Source organism: Mchenga conophoros, linkage group LG3 (assembly GCF_057382185.1).
Source record: "Mchenga conophoros isolate Kocher_MC1m ecotype Shallow Benthic linkage group LG3, M_conophoros_male_GT1.1, whole genome shotgun sequence".
NCBI classification, from domain to species: domain Eukaryota; kingdom Metazoa; phylum Chordata; class Actinopteri; order Cichliformes; family Cichlidae; genus Mchenga; species Mchenga conophoros.
In genome coordinates, this window is record NC_140528.1 from 83,473,370 (window position 1) to 83,488,425 (window position 15,056).

The 15,056-nt window shown below is 41.2% G+C and overlaps 1 protein-coding gene and 1 long non-coding RNA gene across 3 annotated transcripts; one reads left to right on the forward strand and one right to left on the reverse strand.

Moving 5' to 3' along the window:
* Positions 1-242: 242 nt before the first annotated feature.
* On the forward strand, positions 243-5,287 carry LOC146581154 (uncharacterized). The gene is made up of 3 exons (XR_014891701.1): positions 243-370; positions 4,895-4,926; positions 5,173-5,287. It is a non-coding gene; the product is annotated as an uncharacterized LOC146581154 (long non-coding RNA).
* A 2,686-nt stretch (positions 5,288-7,973) lies between these two features.
* On the reverse strand, positions 7,974-13,799 carry LOC146581155 (BPTF-associated chromatin complex component 1-like). 2 transcript variants are annotated; one of them, XM_085267545.1, is made up of 5 exons: positions 13,409-13,799; positions 12,641-12,735; positions 10,096-10,322; positions 9,826-9,933; positions 7,974-9,124 (listed from the first exon to the last, which is right to left on the reverse strand). In XM_085267545.1, the coding sequence occupies exons 1-5, from the start codon at positions 13,427-13,429 to the stop codon at positions 9,060-9,062; spliced, it is 516 nt and encodes a 171-aa protein (XP_085123671.1). In that variant the 5' UTR covers positions 13,430-13,799; the 3' UTR covers positions 7,974-9,059. The 2 variants fall into 2 exon arrangements, with proteins under 2 accessions (XP_085123671.1, XP_085123672.1); XM_085267546.1 differs by having other exon boundaries at positions 10,096-10,319; positions 13,409-13,798.
* Between the last annotated feature and the right edge of the window lie 1,257 nt (positions 13,800-15,056).

Consider the following 15,056-nt stretch of genomic DNA (forward strand, 5'->3'; position numbering starts at 1 on the left):
CTCCCGTCTTGCACCGCGGCTCAAAAAGCCTCTGACGGTTATTTTAATTTAACATAAAAAATAAATAAAAATCGCAGAATGTATATTATTCAAAACTGTGGACACGAGTGGGTTGCGGTGGTCGGCAGGCACATTTTGGTATGAATGAAATATTGCTACTTGCACGTTTAAATTTCTATTTATTTTTTGTGTGTGTGACGGCTGCGTGGGTAGCAGAGGAACAACTGCCGTTGGCGCCACTTTCAAATCCTCCACTGAGACAGAATGAGAGCCCGTCTTCAAATACATTTACGCACTATTTCGCTTTTTAGCGTAAAACCAGGATTATCTTAACATTATTTCTCCTTTGGATATTCTTTTTCTTCCGAAGGTAAGAGTTTCTTTTTCCGCCCCAATTTTGACTAATAAAGTATTTAGTCTTTATCTTTTTATTTTCATTTGTAGGTAAGTAACTTAAAAGTGTTTACGTGTTATGGCCGGTAGCTGCTTTGTAAGCGTGGATGTGCTGTAAGTAAAGGCTTTGTGCGAGGGACGCTTAGCAGACAAAGTAAAGTGCGGCTTGAAACAAAAGGCTGCGTGACTGCACTGTGTCAGACACTGTGCGCGTCCATTTCTGCACGGAGACAAAGCAATCATAATATAGTATCTTAGCAAATGTTCAAATATAGCTTATTGTTAACAGTGCAGAACTTATATTTCTTTACAAAAGAGTTTAAGTGATAAGTGGAAAAGTAGAGGAAGGGGACACTCCCCTAGTCACAGCCTCCTCCCCAGCAACCACGCCAGCCCACTCGGCTGCACACTGTGTCTAAATACGACGCTAATCTCGCCTTCAAGCACAATAAACAAACAAATAAATAAACTATACTTAAGTCAAAACGCCCCGTTAAACAGAGGAAACAGTGAGAAAGTCCAGGCTCGGAAAACGCAGTGACTCAGCAGTTTCTCACCTGCGCAGCCTGTCATCCTCTCATCACAGCGAGGACTGCGCACTTTAATACGGGCAGTTATCGAAATATGTGCGGCTGCCTTTGACTTCGACTTTACTCAAAGATCAGTCAGCTCTGATTATGTATTAGTCGGTTTTTAGAACAATGAAACTAATTTTCATAAATGTGTTAATACAAAGCTTTAGGCAACATGACAAATAGATGATTTCTAGGCAAACTATAGGGAAAGTTTTTTTCTTTTTAAGCGTGTCGTTTACAAACTGATAGAAAAACGAGGTAAAAAGCGGAGCTCCCACACAGACCGCTGGACTCTCCCCCAGAATGACCGAGAAACGGACCCTGACATTAAAAAGTCTCCCTCTTACTGTTCAACGTTTTTAGGTAAGACCCTGGTTGTGTATGTGCTGCACACCATCATCTGAGAGTGAAGTAACATTTCTAATGTCTTCACTTTTTTTAGATTAAATCTTGTTTGGTGACTTATAAAGAAAAGGTCACGATGGCTGTGCCTCACCAAGGAGATAGTGTTTGCTTATTCTGACAGAAACTGCTGCTCACAAAAAGGAGAATATTTTTGCAGAATAGTTGGCATCACTTTGTTCTAAATATTACTTTGTTTCAACAACTCAGTACTTTTAATCCATAAAACATCAAAAATACAAAGTATTAAATTAAAGTAGCAACAAGTGACACCTTTAAAACCGAAGTTGAATCTTTTTTGTTTAAGAAGACTGTAATGACAGAATTTTGTTTCCTGTCGACTGAAACAATTAATTCAATGCATCACATTCAAAAATGTATCAGCAACATTTAGAGAAATTCTGGAAATAATTATAATTCTTTTATTATATTCATTAGAGCTGTGTTCACTGAATATGTTCAGTCCGAACCATCACAAAGTGAAGTGGCCCAAATTGAAAAGCTAAAATTTCTTTACTGTATTATTTTATATTTACACTGATTTAAATCCATAAGGTAAATTTAAATAAAGTTTAATACTGCAGCTGTGGATATTTTTCACCATTCCTTATAGCATCAGATATTTTATCTGATCCATAAAGATCTTCAGCTGTTATGCAGCAGGTCAAATATTCACACATGCAATATAAAAATTGTAAAAGAAAAAAAACATAATTCCAGGAACAACAGAACTTTAAACTTCAAGATGTGAATTGATGTGGAAATATTTTCCAATGTGTCATATCCAGACTTGCACAGCAGAACCGAGTAAACAAATCTTTAAACTCTTCTTTTTTGTCTTTACCACAAACACATCGAGGGCCTCAGCCTGCAGAAATGTTAGGAAATGGATTAAGATCATTTCGGGATTATTCTATTAAAATTCGACTGACATAGACGTGAAGAAACCTCGTGTGGCTTAGCCAATTTGAATTCTTCTCCTGGACTGATGGTGTGGTGTTAGCCATTATCATCACCTGTAAGTGATTAGAGTAAGACTGCTTCATGTGAATGGAAAACGAGCATACTTTGTAATTTGGGGCATCCCTGGAGCTTAACTGTGACACCCACTGTTACACCGAGTAATGCTGGAGGAGCTGCTCCATTAGAGCCTGGTCTAGGATTTATTTCAAGTTAGCGCCGGGCCTTTTTCTTAATGTGCCCATGTTTTATTTTTCTGTGTGTGTAAAAGTGCGTAGAACAGAAAGAGAGGTAGGCAGGGCCACCTCCTTGTAAAACAGTGTAGTTTGAGAGCAGCACTTTCAGCAGTGTGAGTCTTCCTCCTTCCTGTCGACTGCCATGTCACGGCCATATGAGAACATGAGAAAATAGAGTCAGGCAAACACCGAGTGTAGCTCTCAGTGCGATTACATTTGTGCATTAATACTAGTCCATGTGTGTGTTTCTGTACTCGGCTTCCTTTGTGTGTCGCAGCACAGAGAAGCTGGTGGCTCACTGTACTTACCCCACTCGTGTGTTTGCTGTGGTTTCTGTTTTTTATTTCGCAACATTAGCCTATAAAGTAGGCTCCTCAAACTGTGTGTGAATGCATAAAGAGCTTCCTCTCAGAGCCACACTATTCTTCATTTTATATTCCTCCCTCTCCTCCCTCCCTGTCTTCTCAGGCTTTCTTTCAGTCTGACAGTGGAGCAGCTTGCCAGGCGTACAGGCTCAATGCTCCGCGCTGCGCAGCAGCCCCTTTGCCTCGCACAAATAAATTTTTTACGTGCAAACGGGAGCTCCGACAGACCCCGCGCTTTACACCTGTCTCACACACACACTGGGGAGCGTCCACATATTTTCTTTAGATTTTTCGCTGCCCCCGAAAATGTCGATTTGTATTGTAGAAAGTGACTGCTAGGGAAAAAGGCTGCAGCCCTGTAGGTTTTTATGCCTACTGAGTCTTCTCACTGTCTCAGTGTGCGTAGCTAGGGCTCAGCGAGGCAGCACTGAGAAGGACTGGGACATGCACATACACATAGCTAAAAGGTGAAAGGCCAGCAAGGAAGGATGAGGGGACACGAAGTTGTTGGTTGTTTGTTTGTTTGTGTTTGTTTGTTTGTCTGTTTTTTTTGGGGGGGAGGGGGTATTTTTGGGACTGGGACCAAAACCTGACCAACCCCCTTCCTCCCCGGACACCCCCTTTTACTACGAACAGAAGCAGGAGCAACCAGAAACCCCAAACAGGCCTTTTTTCAGCTCTCTCTGTCACTGTAGTAGGCTAGCTCTATCCCTCTGATGGGTGTTTGTGTAGAGCTGCTGTTGGGACTCTCCTTGGTTTTTACTTTTATTTGACAAATCTAGTCATCCTGTGTGTCTGTGTGTGCCTCTGTTGTTCCTGTTTTATGTTATTTTTGAGGACTAGTTCTGATTGTTGGTCTGTGGATTGTGACAATGTATCCACACAAACAGGCAGAAGAAGGTGTGAGTTTACTTTCAGTGTTCTTAGTCAGTAGTTAAGCTAGTTAGCTCCTCCATCATCAGGTTAACATCTCAGCAGCAAATGGTAAGTGAATCTTTTTTTTCCTCTGAAGAATGTAAAATGGCCTGTGGTGCTGTGACTGCAGGAGCAGCAGGCCATAGACAGGAGCTTTCCAACACTTTGCCTTTTATTCCCTCCATCACACTTTGATTCTTCTGTGAGTGAGAGTGGATGTTTGGGACGTAGTTATCTGTAGTTACCTTTTCTGACCCTTTGTGGCCACATGCCTTTATAAGGCTTCATTTGAGCAGCCTTGGAGGTTAAGCATCAGCACCAAACATTTTACATTTAAAACTGTTTGTTTTAAATAAAAACTTCTTGGCCCTTTAAGAGGATTTTTTTGCAGACAGATATGCATGCGTATGTTTCCTGTTTACAGCCGAGTTTTATGGAAGTATAAATCTTAAGTGTATCCTGTCAAGTGTGGTGCATCAGGTTCAGTGCTGGCCCCGCCCTGTCCAGTTCAAATCTGTTTTTTCTTTATACTGACGAATCAGTCAACTAACTCTCAGTTTCACATTAAAATGACAGAATACTGGCTCCAATGTAAGGATCCACATGTAAAGTGAAATATATCAATCAACAGAAAATCCTTTAAGTAACTGTTGATCACATGTGAAGGATGTTTGCAGGTATTTTATAAACCAAACCATAAACAAAAACTGATTTTTCATCACTGATATTCTGTCGATATATCTGTAGTTGGAAATGCATTTAAATAAATAAAATCCAAGCAGGTTAAGATGACTACTTCAGTCTCACTTATCCTTAAAAAGCAACCCTGCCTTGTTTTCTTCTTTCCTCTGACACATGAAATACTGAACTGCAGCCAACATTCACGAATTAGATGACGGGAAAATTGTAAGAGAACCTCTGGGCTGGACCAGAGCTGCTGTACCTTCAATAATACTGTGTGGCATGAGTCTGGATTAGTTCCTAGGGGCTGCATCAACAAGACATGACTTCTTAGACAATTGCACTAACTGATCTGCTCTGATTGCAGTGTTTAAAGCGTGACCCTCTGCAGGGCTGCAGGTAAGATGCTGTTTTACACTTTTGGTATAAAAATACACATTTGGTTCAGTGGAGATTCATTAAAATTGGGATGCAAGTATTTTAATAAATCACTTTCTTTTTTTACTTTCAGCTTTTTGAACTTGATGTATCTTGAAAACTCAGACATCTGGCGGATGTTTATATTGTGTTTCTTTTTGGTGAAAGACTTCTTCTAAAAGCTGCATGTAAATGTCGTTTTTCATTTTCTATCTTTGTTTACATTAGAGTAGGTAGCTTGTTACGACTCAACGTTCCCCACTGCTGTGTGCTGTTTGTGGTTTGCCTTTAAGGATATAGTCGGGGTAAGTACAGTCATACTTTTTATTTTATTTCAGTTGCTTAAATAATCTTTGATTTTATTTTATTTTTTGTAGTATGTTTCAGGTGGAAATCATCAGAAAATAAAATGTGTGGATTATTTTATCATTAAATACTTGTGGTGAAACATTCTTTAATGTTATCTTTCTTCAAAAATATCTGAGCTATATGTCGTCGTCCCCCTCCCCTCCCCCATCTGCTTCCTCTTTTTCTCCACTTCCTCCATTTTCTCTGTTTTTAAAAGAAAACCGTACAGATGAACGGAATCAAAAATTCAACATTATTGTACGTGGCCGTCTTCTTCAGAGAAAGGTCACATACATTTCAGTTTTGTCTTTGCCCTCCCGCCCCCGTGGACATGCACCAGCCTGAGTCATGGACTCGGTGTGTCCAGGGTGCGCTCTAGCAGCACATCATGTTTTGCAGATGTGCTGAATCGCTTCAAATCATCATGTGCTGCCACCGTGAGCCCTGGGATCCTCAGCATCACACTGCTCCTAGTCCATTTTCCTCCAGCTTAGACTTTGATTGCAATAATTTCTGTTACTTGTCTTAAAGCTATGAACCACATGTGGGTGAATGAATGCATGAGTCGCTTTCCTGTTTTCTGATAGCACCTGGATGCATGTCATTATCTGAGTATCACTGGTTTATTTTTCTGTCGAGATCTGTGAAAAGAATTGCACTGACATGAATAGTGAGCAGCAGTAGTGAGCACAAACTCACATTTAATTCTGTTTCAAGCTGAAATCCTTTTGTCTCCTGACAACAAACTAATTGCACCAGTGAGTTGAAAACAGCATTTCCTACTTATAGAGAACATAATGAGGTTAGAAAATGAGGACGAATGATTTAGATAATTTCCTTATTTAGGGTCGACAGCTTAGACACGTTCTATTTAAAACAAACTTTTTTTAGGTTTTTCACTCATAACGATGTTGATTTTATGTTAGTGTTTGTGTGGAACAATCAGCGATTAGACTCCAGCCACAGTTCTCTTTCTAAAGGTTTTTATTAAAATAAGAGAACAATGTGTTTTATCCACATCATATAAAACTAATTTCTGTTTATGAATAATTGTTTAAGAAACTTCGGAACAAACGCACAACTGACCAGGAGTGCCTGCATGTTGCATTTGTTTATATTTTGTTGCTGATTTTCTTGTTTTCGATAGGTACTCGTGTCAAAGCCTGCCAGTCTGTGGAATCACTCATTTCAAATATGTGCTCGTCCCTCCAGAGATCACTGATCCATCCAAAGCTGCTGTCACAAACAACCTGAGAGGTGTTTGCATTGAAATCTCTGGTCTTTATATTTCAGATCAGTATGTGGGAGGCAGATCACTGCATGCTGAAAATATGCTGCGTTACCTGTAGTGCTCGGATTTATTCTTTACTTGTTTTTCCAGAAATGCATGTTTGTGAGTACGTGTGAGTGTTGGTCACATTCAGTGCATCTGGCCGTAGCAGCACATCATTACTGGTATTTTTCACTGCATTACCAGTATGTTATGTGCTGCTTCTGTCAGACACACATCACTACATTGCTGTGATTATCATTTATTTTATTAGAAATAAGCAGCACTGCAGTTTAATGTGTCTAAAACTTCCCAGTGGACGAACATAACGGTCTGTGGGTCGATTATGACTGTTACACATTAATAAAAGGTCAGCATTTGAAAACTAAAATGTCTACTGAAACTTATTTTAGACCGAAAGAAAAGGTTCAAATCTTGTCTCACCTTAAACTACATGCATGCTAAAGTTCTTTAAGGTCGCGATGGCTTTGTTCCAAGCACAATAATAAAATCTGAGCCAGGTTTGAGTGTCTACAGCGCTGATGAATCTTTACAAAACGCAAATGAATGTGTCATGATTTCCACTTATGTGAGCACACAGAGATGGTGTATGAAGGATATCACACTGCTGGTCACTGTGTTCCTATAAATGTCCTTGATGCCGTCAATCACATCCACCGTCAGCACCTTCACAGCTTTTAGCTCAAGGGATATTTCTTTAAATCATCCTTTTGCAATTTACTTTTCCCTCTTCAGGAGAGAATTAGCATCACTTTTCTTAGTGTCTTAATGTGTTGGGGTGCACTTGGAGGCTGGCAGATGAAAACTAAAATAATGTTTTCTTCTATTTAGACAAAAACATTTCTTTGGGAACTAAACAGAATGGAAAAGATGCACAAGCACATTCAAATTCGCAGCTATTGCATCATCCCCCAAACATCTGTTTCTTTTAAGCCAACGTGTTTACAGGCGATCGTGGCTCAAGAGTTGGGAGTTCGCCTTGTAATCGGAAGGTTGCCGGTTCGAGCCCCGGCTTGGACAGTCTCGGTCGTTGTGTCCTTGGGCAAGACACTTCACCTGTTGCCTACTGGTGGTGGTCAGAGGGCCCGGTGGCGCCAGTGTCCGGCAGCCTCGCCTCTGTCAGTGCGCCCCAGGGTGGCTGTGGCTACAATGTAGCTTGCCATCACCAGTGTGTGAATGTGTGTGTGAATGGGTGGATGACTGGATATGTAAAGCGCTTTGGGGTCCTTAGGGACTAGTAAAGCGCTATATAAATACAGGCCATTTACCATTTACGCAGCTATGCTTCGCTGCACTTCAAAGCTCAAGCACTTTCATGCAAAATGATACTGATGAAAATTCCCCGTCTGTGACGCTCCTGCCAAAGCAAATGAAAGGCATGAAGTCGAGATAAAATAAATCTATCACCTTAACTTTATGTTCCACTCACATGAATATAAAGAAAAGATTAAACAGCATGAAACATACATGATGCTGTCAAATGCTAAAATACACAAAAACCGACAGTTTCTACATACAGAAAAAATAACAATTAAAATCATCATTTGTTACATTGTTTCAACTTCCAGACTCGAATCTGGAATAATAGGAGCTTGATATGGATGCTGGAGAGGTGCAATATCTCTTTTTATATTCCCAACACTTTACTCACTTATTCAGTCACTTTAATTTTAAAACTGTATATTCTGTGTATTTATTATCTCACTCTTATTGCCTGTTTATGCTCTGTCCTTGTCTTCGACGTCATGCTGCTCTGTTGTATCTTAATTGTCCCTTTGGGATGAACAAAGTCTGGTTCTGATATTCAATTGGAATTCATCCACATTGTCTCAGCTCACTGGTGTCATTCTGTTTAGTGGAAAACTAGTTGTGTTTCAGAGCTCTACAGAGAAATCCTGGTAAAGTTAGTTGAGATGTCCTTTTATCATGTTGTTACTGCCATGTCTGTACAGTCAAAGTTTTAACCACGGATATCTGCCAAAAGTGAGATGTGGATTTCTCAGGACACTGGCTCGTCAAAGACATTAGTAACACATGCCAGCAATTATGCTGTCAACATGACAAATCGAATCTTACAAAGGCATTTGGAGGCACTGAAGTGGAAATTATAGAGGAGCTTTTTAATGAGTTTCTGTAAATGCTTTAACTTTGTTTAAAAAACACATGTCCTGCGTCCGCAGCGGGAGAACTTTTGCAAAGGTTATCTTTTATCAGTGAAGCCAAGGGTTTTCTGCTGAAATGTAACTTAAATAAATAGAGTGGGATATTCTAAATGTTTCTCCAACCAGAGTTTAAGGAAACGAAAATTACACAAGGTCACACATTATGCCAACTTGCCTAGAACTAACTTCATCACCAACACATTCTGACTGCTGTTCATCCTAGTGCTCAGCATCCACTGCTTACAAACACGAGTCCTGATTTTTACAAATTATTTCAAGTGTTTCTTCATCACTTCTAGACGTTTACAGGAGGATCAGCGGGACAGCAGAGGCAGGTCGCTGGGGTTCATAATGAGGCTTGAGTCCAGGTTCAGAGTATCTGTGGAGACAGAAAAGAAAGTCTCATATACTTACTGTAGATCATCAAATGGTCCAAATCTTTACATGGGGCCCATAAATATACAGGCTTGTGGGTTTTTGCCAGTTTATTGAATTACTGTCCCGTCTTTACCTTGCAGTGGCCTGATCCTATATAGATCGTCTGCCTTTTTTACATAACCTCCTTTTGTGCTAGTACACATTTACATGTTTTGGATAGTGCAGATGCTCCCAACGTCACTTTTTTTAATGTGAAAACCCAAAGTTTCCCTGCTCTCAACTTTAGCTGATAGCCACTTGCCCAAACTGCTGATGGTAAGGCCAGTGAGGTGCAGGACTTACTGGATGGGGTTTTCTACCCAATTTTTTCTGCTGAACAACAGAAGTCAGACCCGATGATGTTAAAGCAGAAGCTATCTAATCTTTTGACTTGATCCCAACTTTTCAATGTGTGTGTATGTGTTAGTCCCCATAAGGAAATTGTTCCTCTGCATTTAACCCAGTGTGTAGGGACGGTACCTTGCTCAGGGGTACCTCAGGGTAGCCATTCAGTGGAGTCGAACCCCCGACCTTCCGATCATGGGGCCACCACTCTACCTACTGAGCTATCCCTGCCCCAGGGATATTTGACAGCTTCTGTTTGTTTGTGTAATTCAGCGTAAAACAATCCATCTGTGGTTTTTTTCTGTTCATGAACTTTACCTTGATCAAAATTGTTGAGTTTTTTGGAGTTGGATCGCTCACCGAGTCCCTCGATGTCCACAAGATCGCTGTTCACATCCGAATCATTCAGAGCGCTGAGGGTCACATCTGCACACACACAGCACTCACTTCACTTCACTTCTCTGTATTATTTGTTCATTTTTGTGTATTTAAAATTTACAAAAAGTTATTATTTACAAGCTACAAGAAAGTTGTTTTGTTTTTTTTAATGAAATGAATAAAACTGTTGGTGGACTCGAGGATGGAGACCTGCAGTCTTCTGTTTCTTCAGAGGAGGCTGGCTGGAGGGGGGACCCTGGAGACCTGCTGCCATGACAACCTGAGCTGTGGACACAGAGATAACAGCTGGAGGGCCCTGCGATGCTCTGGCAACAGCAAGAGTGGATTTCTTGATGACCTTCTTTGGACTGTCAGAAGTTGCAGGCGTAGCTCCATCTTCATATGGTTTCCTCTTCACTGTGCTCTTTGTCAAACTGCTGGAGGAGAGATGGGAGCTAAATTAAGGATTAAGCTATTCCGGCCCACACTGGGTAGTCTCTGCACATGTGATGACACAGATGAATCACACGTTCTGTGACCATTTATTTGGTAACTCGTCTGACTCTGACTGTAACACACTGTGTCTGATTCATGTTTATTATTAAAACCGGCTCACAAAGTTACACGTTTTACGCCCCAGAGGTTGTTCTCATGAATAAGACGTGTCCAAGATTTTTAGTAGATACACCTATGGTCTCAATTTAAAAATTCTACGTTGAATTATTCTCGAGTTTTCTGAAAATCTTATGAATGTGCAAACTTAAACCCCTGACCTTGAGATGGAGGTCACAGAGACTGAACTTCTTTTAGTAGATGCAGCTATGGTGACCCACAAGTTAATGCACTCACAAACCTAACTTAAATTAGGTTATTTATAGTATAGTTTATAGATTATTTACAGTACATGAAATTGTGCCATGCATGCTATGCACATGTATAAGTTTTGGGTTGTAGACTCACGTAAATGCTCATCCTGTTCTAGCAGATGGTTTCCTCTCCTTAAGGGTAGCCTGGTCTGATTGTTGGAGTCTTTCCTTCGTTATTTGGGCCTTTACCTTACTATATAAAGCAGTGACTCCATAGTGTAGTGGTTTACACTACTCAAATCCTTTGGAGTTTGCATCAGAAAGGACATCTAGTAAATCTACTTAATCAAATATCCATCCACTTAGGCTACGTTCACACTGCAGGCGAAAGCACATCAAATCTGATTTTTTTGACCCTATGCGACCCATATCTGATCATGGTAGGACAGTGTGAACGACACAAATCCGATATTTTCAAATCTGACCTGGGTCACTTTCGTATGTGGTCCTGAATCCGATACATATCTGATGTTTCAGAAAGCGACTGCTGTTTGAACGGTCATGTTGCATTAAATCAGTCTTTTACGTCACTGACACAGGACAGACGCCAACTATCAGCGCCGGAGAAGACATCGTGAACGCTTCCTGGCTATCCAGTGAAACTGTTGGGAAGACAACGTGAACATTTTATTTGTACTGTATAATCTGCAGATTCTGACAGGAATCTGCAACTATCCTTTGAAGCACCGCTCCTCTAAAACAGCAATAAGGATCATTATTAGGCCAAATGTAAATATCACAATAACTTTATAACTTAAAGCAAAATTGGGAAATGTAAAGTCCGAAACAGGTCTTTATATTAAGGCTATCAGTCCAACAACAGGGCAGCACGGTGGCACGGTGGTTAGCACTGTTGCCGCACAGCAAGAAGGTCCTGAGTTCAATTCCACCATCAGGCCGGGGTCTTTCTGTGTGGAGTTTGCATGTTCTCCCCGTGTTTGCGTGGGTTCTCTCCGGGTACTCCGGCTTCCTCCCACCGTCCAAAGACATGCAGTTTGTGGGGATAGGTTAATTGGAAAATCCAAATTGTCACTAGGTGTGAATGTGAGTATGAATGGTTGTCTGTCCTTGTGTGTTAGCCCTGTGACAGACTGGCGACCTGTCCAGGGTGTACCCCGCCTCTCGCCCTACGACAGCTGGGATTGGCTCCAGCGCCCCCCACGACCCTGAAAAGGAAAAGCGGTAGCGAATGGATGGATGGACAGTCCAACAACACTGTTTGCTCTGGGTCTAAACAGAGCGCGTTGTGTGTGACGTCTTCTTTTGCACATGCGGCCACTTTGAGGGTTCACACTAGAGCACGTTTGCTGTCGCATTTTATTTGTAGTGTGAACAAGCAGACAAAAAAGTAAATAAATGAAAAATCGGATTTGATAAAAAAAATCTGAATTGAGCATTAAGACCTGCAGTGTGAACGTAGCCTTAGAGACCCCTCGTGAAAACGTTTACCTTACTACAGGGGTGGGTAACTCCAGGCCTCGAGGGCCGGTGTCCTGCAGGTTTCAGATCTCACCCTGGGTCAGCACACCTGAATCAAATGATCAGGTCATTTCCAGGCCTCTGGAGAACTTCAAGATGTGTTGAGGAGGTCATTTAGCCATTTAAATCAGCTGGACACGTCTAAACCTGCAGGACACTGGAGGCCTTGAGTTGGACACCCTGCCTTACTATATAAAGCACACTAAGAAATTAATTTTCTGTTATAGACAGAAAATTAATTTACTTAACTCAATGGTTTATAATGAAATTAAACTTATATAAAGTACATCTTAGTTTTTGGCTCCAACAACAAAAACAGCTCAAGTCCATACGAAATGCAACAACATTACTTTTTATATCATTTTAGACAAATTATTATAATTATACAAGGTGTGTGAGACTAGTGTTACCCGGCAGGACTGGACTCTGCCACTGGGTGAAGCTGCATGGTGAGTTCTCCTAGTTTGGTGAAGGCTGCTCCTGCTGCAGAGAAGATCTCGCCCACCTGGCCAACACAGAGTGGTTAAGTGGACAAGTAGCATCCATGGAAAATGACTACGTATCGTTCCACAGAGGGTGAACGTTGTAATAAAGGGATGTGTACTGCAACATGCTGCGATTAACATTTAGGTGGTAGAGCAGGTCAGCTGAGAGAAGGTTGGTGGTTCAACCCCTCTCTGCTCCAATTTGCCTGCCAAATATCTTTGGGCAAGATATTAACCCCAAATTATGAGTGCGTGTGGGTGAATGAGGCAAGTTATATAAAGCACGCTGAGTGCTCAGATAGACGTTTATCATTGGGATCCAGGTTGTTTATGTGCAGTGTCCTGCTGCACGCAGTCACAGCACAGAGTAATACAACAGCACCAGCTTACACTGGTGCTGGGTGGAGGTATACAGATTCCCCCTCACTGGAAAAGAAGGACCAAAAGCAACACGTGGGCATAGATGATCCATGATTTTCCACTGTTGCTTTTTAGATAATTTGTCCTAAAACTTAAAGATTTTGCAATATTGTTTGATGATCCCCTGGAAAAGTTCAGTCCATGTTTTGGCCATTGTGTAGAAGCAGCGGGAAGCTCGGTGCAAACTGGGGTTGGTACGTTTGTGTAAGGATAACAACACTGTATGCACACCATGTAATACATGCTAAATGTTCACGTGTCAGACTGACTTACTTTAGTAGAAGCTGAGGTCATTTCGCTGGTCTCTGTGATAGCACACACTCAATGATGTCCTTCAGTTCAATTACAGCTACTACGATGCTAACAGCATAGCCACGTAGCTAATGTAGCTCCACAGCTAGAAAGCAGCTCTCCCGCCGTCTTTAGTATCACTGCTTGGAAAAGGCAGTCTTTTTCATACCGCGCTGCATACTGCTGCAAAAGGTGTTTTATCTGCCTTCAAACTTCTTTCCTATCATGTCACTGACGACAGACGGATGTGCGCGCGCTCAGCAGATGGCTCGCGCTGGCTTCAGGGTGCACTCGTAAATCTCAGTTTTTAAGAACTCACTGTGACCGGGTCACTCGAAACGGGGTAAACTTGAGGATGTGAATACTTACAAGAAAAATATATAATTGGAATCAGATTAGTAGATGATATTACGGAGCCCCGCAGGGGACATGGGAGAAAAAAAAATTAAGACGGACTTTTGCGAGATCGCGAGTTTGTTTTGCGAGATCTCGCAAAAGTCCGTCTTAATGTTTTTTTTCTTCCATGTCCCCTGCGGGGCTCCGTACGATATTGAGGATAAAAACTGAAAAAAAACCTAAAAAAGGTTACCAAGAAGAAACGTTTTAACAGAATGTTCAAAAACCTTTTCATAATGTTAAAGTGCTGGCACACTGTTGGAACCACAGATTGTAGCACGTTCTTTTAAAATATGGCCGTATAAGTCTGTCCATCCTCAAACTAAAATCATACACACTGTGATGTCTACACTGAGAATCTATTTTGTATAGTCCCGGGGAAAACGCTTCAGCAGTTTGACACTCAGGCCAGTGCTTCGTGGTGCTGCAGTGGTTAGAACTGTCACCTCACAGCAGGAAGGTTCCTGGTTGAAACTGATACTCTTACCTTGGCTTTAAAGAAAGAAAAAATACTGAATAACAATGTCCTCAGAACATCTTTCACAATAACTTCTTGATGGGTGCAGACTAAAGCTAAGCACACCGATAATCGCATTCGTGCTTATCATGATCAGTTACTGTAGTTAAAGAGCAGGGGATCTGGTCTTTTTGGGGCTTCTTTGAGTGACACATGGTGGTTTACATTGTTAACATTTAGGCAGTCTATTGACAATTTATATTGTATTTATCTTTTATATTGTTATATTTTACCATAAAACACCTTAATTGTTTACAGAAATGAGATCTGACTACACACTGGTGACGCTACTGTAGAAACAACAACACACAAGTCCAGAGGGGATAGTATGAGGTACAGCATGACGGATGGCTGTGGCTCAGAAGGTAGAGTGGGTGATCTACCAGGTGGAAGGTTGATCATTTGATCTCTGGCTGCTTCGGTCTGCATGTCCAAGTGTCTGTCGGGTTGTCACGATACATCCGTGAGAGTGTGTGTGCCAGTGTATAGAAGAAAGTGCTTGTCTGTGAATGGGTGAATGAACCTGGTAAAACAGAAATAGAAAAAATCAGATAGAGTTAGAAAAGCAGTACATAAGTCTGTTTACCAAAAATATATGTTCACACAATGAAGGGAAGATTGAAAAACAGAAACGTGCTTATTTATGCACAACTCTTTAAAAAAGAGCCACACGAGTAAAGAAATGTAGGGTTGCTGCATAGTTTACTTAGTTCTGAT